At 41.3% G+C, this 3,056-nt stretch overlaps 1 protein-coding gene across 1 annotated transcript; it reads left to right on the forward strand.

Annotated features, from left to right (window-relative positions):
• Window positions 1-791: 791 nt before the first annotated feature.
• TGIF2LX (TGFB induced factor homeobox 2 like X-linked) lies at window positions 792-1,797 on the forward strand. The gene is made up of 2 exons (XM_003779680.4): window positions 792-882; window positions 979-1,797. The coding sequence occupies exon 2, from the start codon at window positions 1,000-1,002 to the stop codon at window positions 1,723-1,725; it is 726 nt and encodes a 241-aa protein (XP_003779728.1). The 5' UTR covers window positions 792-882; window positions 979-999; the 3' UTR covers window positions 1,726-1,797.
• Window positions 1,798-3,056: the final 1,259 nt, after the last annotated feature.

Here is a 3,056-nt window from a genome sequence, read left to right on the forward strand (position 1 = left end):
CAAAGTCATTCAAAAGACAAAGATTTTGGCTGGGCGCAGTGGCTCACGCCTGTAATCCCAGCACTTTGGGTGGCCGAGGCCAAGGCGGGCAGATAATGAGGTCAGGAGATCGAGATCATCCTGGCTAATATGGTGAAACCCGCCTGTACGAAAAATACAAAAAATTAGCCGGGCGTGGTGGCAGGTGCCTGTAATCTCAGCTACTCGGGAGGCTGAGGCAGGGGAATTGCTTGAACCTGGGAGACGGAGGTTGCAGTGAGCCGAGATGCCGCCACTGTGCCACTGCACTCCAGCCTGGGCGACAGAGCGAGACTCCGTATCAAAAAAAAAAAAAAAAAAAAAAAAAAAGACAAAGATTTTAAGGCCATAGAGAAGAAAAATTTAAGCAGCAAGGCATCAAAAGCAAAAGTCTAGTTCAAAATTATTATTAATATCTGCTTTGAACATGGAAGAATGGAAGAGGGGAGTCAAAGTACAGTAGTTACACTCTTTTTTTGAGGTTAGTAGCTAATCAACAATTTGTTCCTGATCTATCTAGATGAGTCAGTGAGACAATTATAAGTAATAACAGGGAAGAACAATACCAGAGTAAAATCAAACAGGAAGAAAAGGATAGGCGTATTTACACTAATAGAAATAGAGTTCGTCAGTTAGTGGAAACTGGTGACAACAGCAGAGAAAACTCTGGAGAGCTATAAACTGCATGAAATCAAGTGCATTGGAAGTTACAGAAAATACGCAAGAACAATGGGAAAAGGAGAACTCCAGGAAATGTGGGGGAGGGGCAGCGTGGAGAAGAAAGGATGTGACGTCACTGAGAGGACTAGCTCGGCTGTTAGCAACTCTGTTAGCAACGCTGTTTTTCTTCCTCCGAAACAACAGGTGAGAATTCCCCTTGGAGACCTGCCCATGCTTTCTAAAGTGGCTCTCCCAAACCTACCTTTGTCCTAACTCAGTTGTCTGTGATTCTCAATACAGTAAAGATAAGCCTCTTTGAATATGGAGGCCACTGCGGACGGCCCGGCTGAGACCCAAAGCCCGGTGGAAAAAGACAGCCCGGTGAAGACCCAAAGCCCAGCCCAAGACACCTCAATCACGTCGAGAAATAACGCAGATAGAGGCAGAGTTCTTGCCTTACCAGAGCACAAGAAGAAGCGCAAGGGAAACTTGCCAGCCAAGTCCGTTAAGATCCTCCGCGACTGGATGTATAAGCATCGGTTTAGGGCCTACCCTTCAGAAGAAGAGAAGCAAATGCTGTCAGAGAAGACCAATTTGTCTTTGTTGCAGGTTTCTAACTGGTTTATCAATGCTCGCAGACGCATTCTCCCGGATATGCTTCAACAGTGTGGAAACGACCCCGTCATTGGCCACAAAATGGGCAAAAATGCCCATGCCACCCACCTGCAGAGCACCGATGCATCTGTGCCGGCCAGTTCAGGGCCCAGTGGTCCAGACAATGTCCAAAGCCTGCCCCTGTGGCCCTTGCCAAAGGGCCAGATGTCAGGAGAGAAGCTACCAGATCCGGAGTCGGCCCCTAGCCAGAAGCTCACCGGGAAAGCCCAGCCAGAGAAAAAGGTCAAGTTTTCTATCACATCCCCGTTTTCTCCAGAACCTGTGTCTCCAGAGGAGTACGCCGACTTCAGCAGCTTCCAGCTGCTAGTAGATGCAGCAGTACAAAGGGCTGCCGAGCTGGAGCTAGAGAAGAAGCAAGATCCTAATCCATGATTGATGATGTTCCAAAAACCTAAGTAGTCAGTCCCTTATGTACTGTGGTAAACCTGTTTATGTTCACCCCAACTTATTTGTATGCTTGTCTTTTATAGAGGCATCTTTCTTTCTAGTGGTTTTATGAGAACGAATCTTAATTATTGGGACTAAATTCTGTCAGATATTTCAGTGTTTCCAGGTGAAAGACATTAAGGTGCCATCATGATGAACGCTGTAGCAAAGATCTCTTAACTCTCCTTCCCCCTGGATTTGAACTCTTTAGACCATCAAACTAATACATCTGAGATTAAACATCAAGCTGAGATTTCAGAGATAAATGTTTTTTGCTTTCTAGCCAACTTTTTTAATCACAGGGTTGCTACATATAATAAGTCACCCCTCTTTCTCCCTCTCTCTCGGTAGTCTTTTCTGTTTATTAGTATGAATGATAGAAAAGAAAGCCTCTATAAAAATAGCTATAACATCCCTCATTTTATTGTTGGAGTTTTGTGAAGCTTTCAACTCTTATGTTCCTTTTTGTACAGTTTATTGGCCAATTTTGAAGAAGCAGTTATTCTTTGCAGGGAGTTGACCATGAGAGCCAAAGTACAGTAAATTCATGAACATTTTCTTGCATAAAGGTGAACTCTTCTTGCTTTGAGCAGTGAAAAGTCTGAGTAAAGGTAAGAAAATTCCAAATGTTAATTTTCTCTTGTTGGCTGTTGGTTAGATAGTTGGTTTTAGAGAATACTTTTTATTGATTTTAGTTATAAAAGTAAAAATATAACAAAAAATAGCAAAAAAAAAAAACTGACAAAAAAATTCCCTGGAAGAAACCAAAGGAAGATAATTTAAAAAGAAAGAAAATGAATCAATATATAACATGTCAGCAAAAAGTAAAGTAGATCCAGGTATTCTATTATTTTATCTTTTTAATACATTTATGTATTTTTCCTTTTAAAATTCTTGGTTTGGTAGGGATTGGGGTAGGAATGTAAAAAGCTTCAGACCGGTCCAGCATGAAAATAATCCTATTGTCTTATAAAGGCAGCTTTTTCACAAGTACAGGCAGATTTTCATTAGGATAGGAACAAAAAGATACTACCCCAGAGAGCTGTAATTTTACTTCTCTGCTTTTAGGGAGCTAAAACGTGAGGAATCTAGGGCTATAAATTGGACTCTAGCCTGATTCTGATTCTGCTCTAATGTGAAATAGATCATGATTTGTCTACTTCTAGGGCCATTTTTTATATTGTTATCTAATTATTGGCAATTTTAAATATAAGATGTCATATCTTATTTAGGCATCTTAACAAACAATAGTCATGAGTTATTACTTTGCATATTAT

This window comes from Pongo abelii, chromosome X (genome assembly GCF_028885655.2).
Source record: "Pongo abelii isolate AG06213 chromosome X, NHGRI_mPonAbe1-v2.0_pri, whole genome shotgun sequence".
In the NCBI taxonomy this organism is placed as follows: domain Eukaryota; kingdom Metazoa; phylum Chordata; class Mammalia; order Primates; family Hominidae; genus Pongo; species Pongo abelii.

Coding starts and splice junctions, on each gene's coding strand:
- TGIF2LX (XM_003779680.4), top strand. CDS start 1,000: ATGGAGGCCACTGCGGACGGCCCGGCTGAGACCCAAAGCCCGGTGGAA.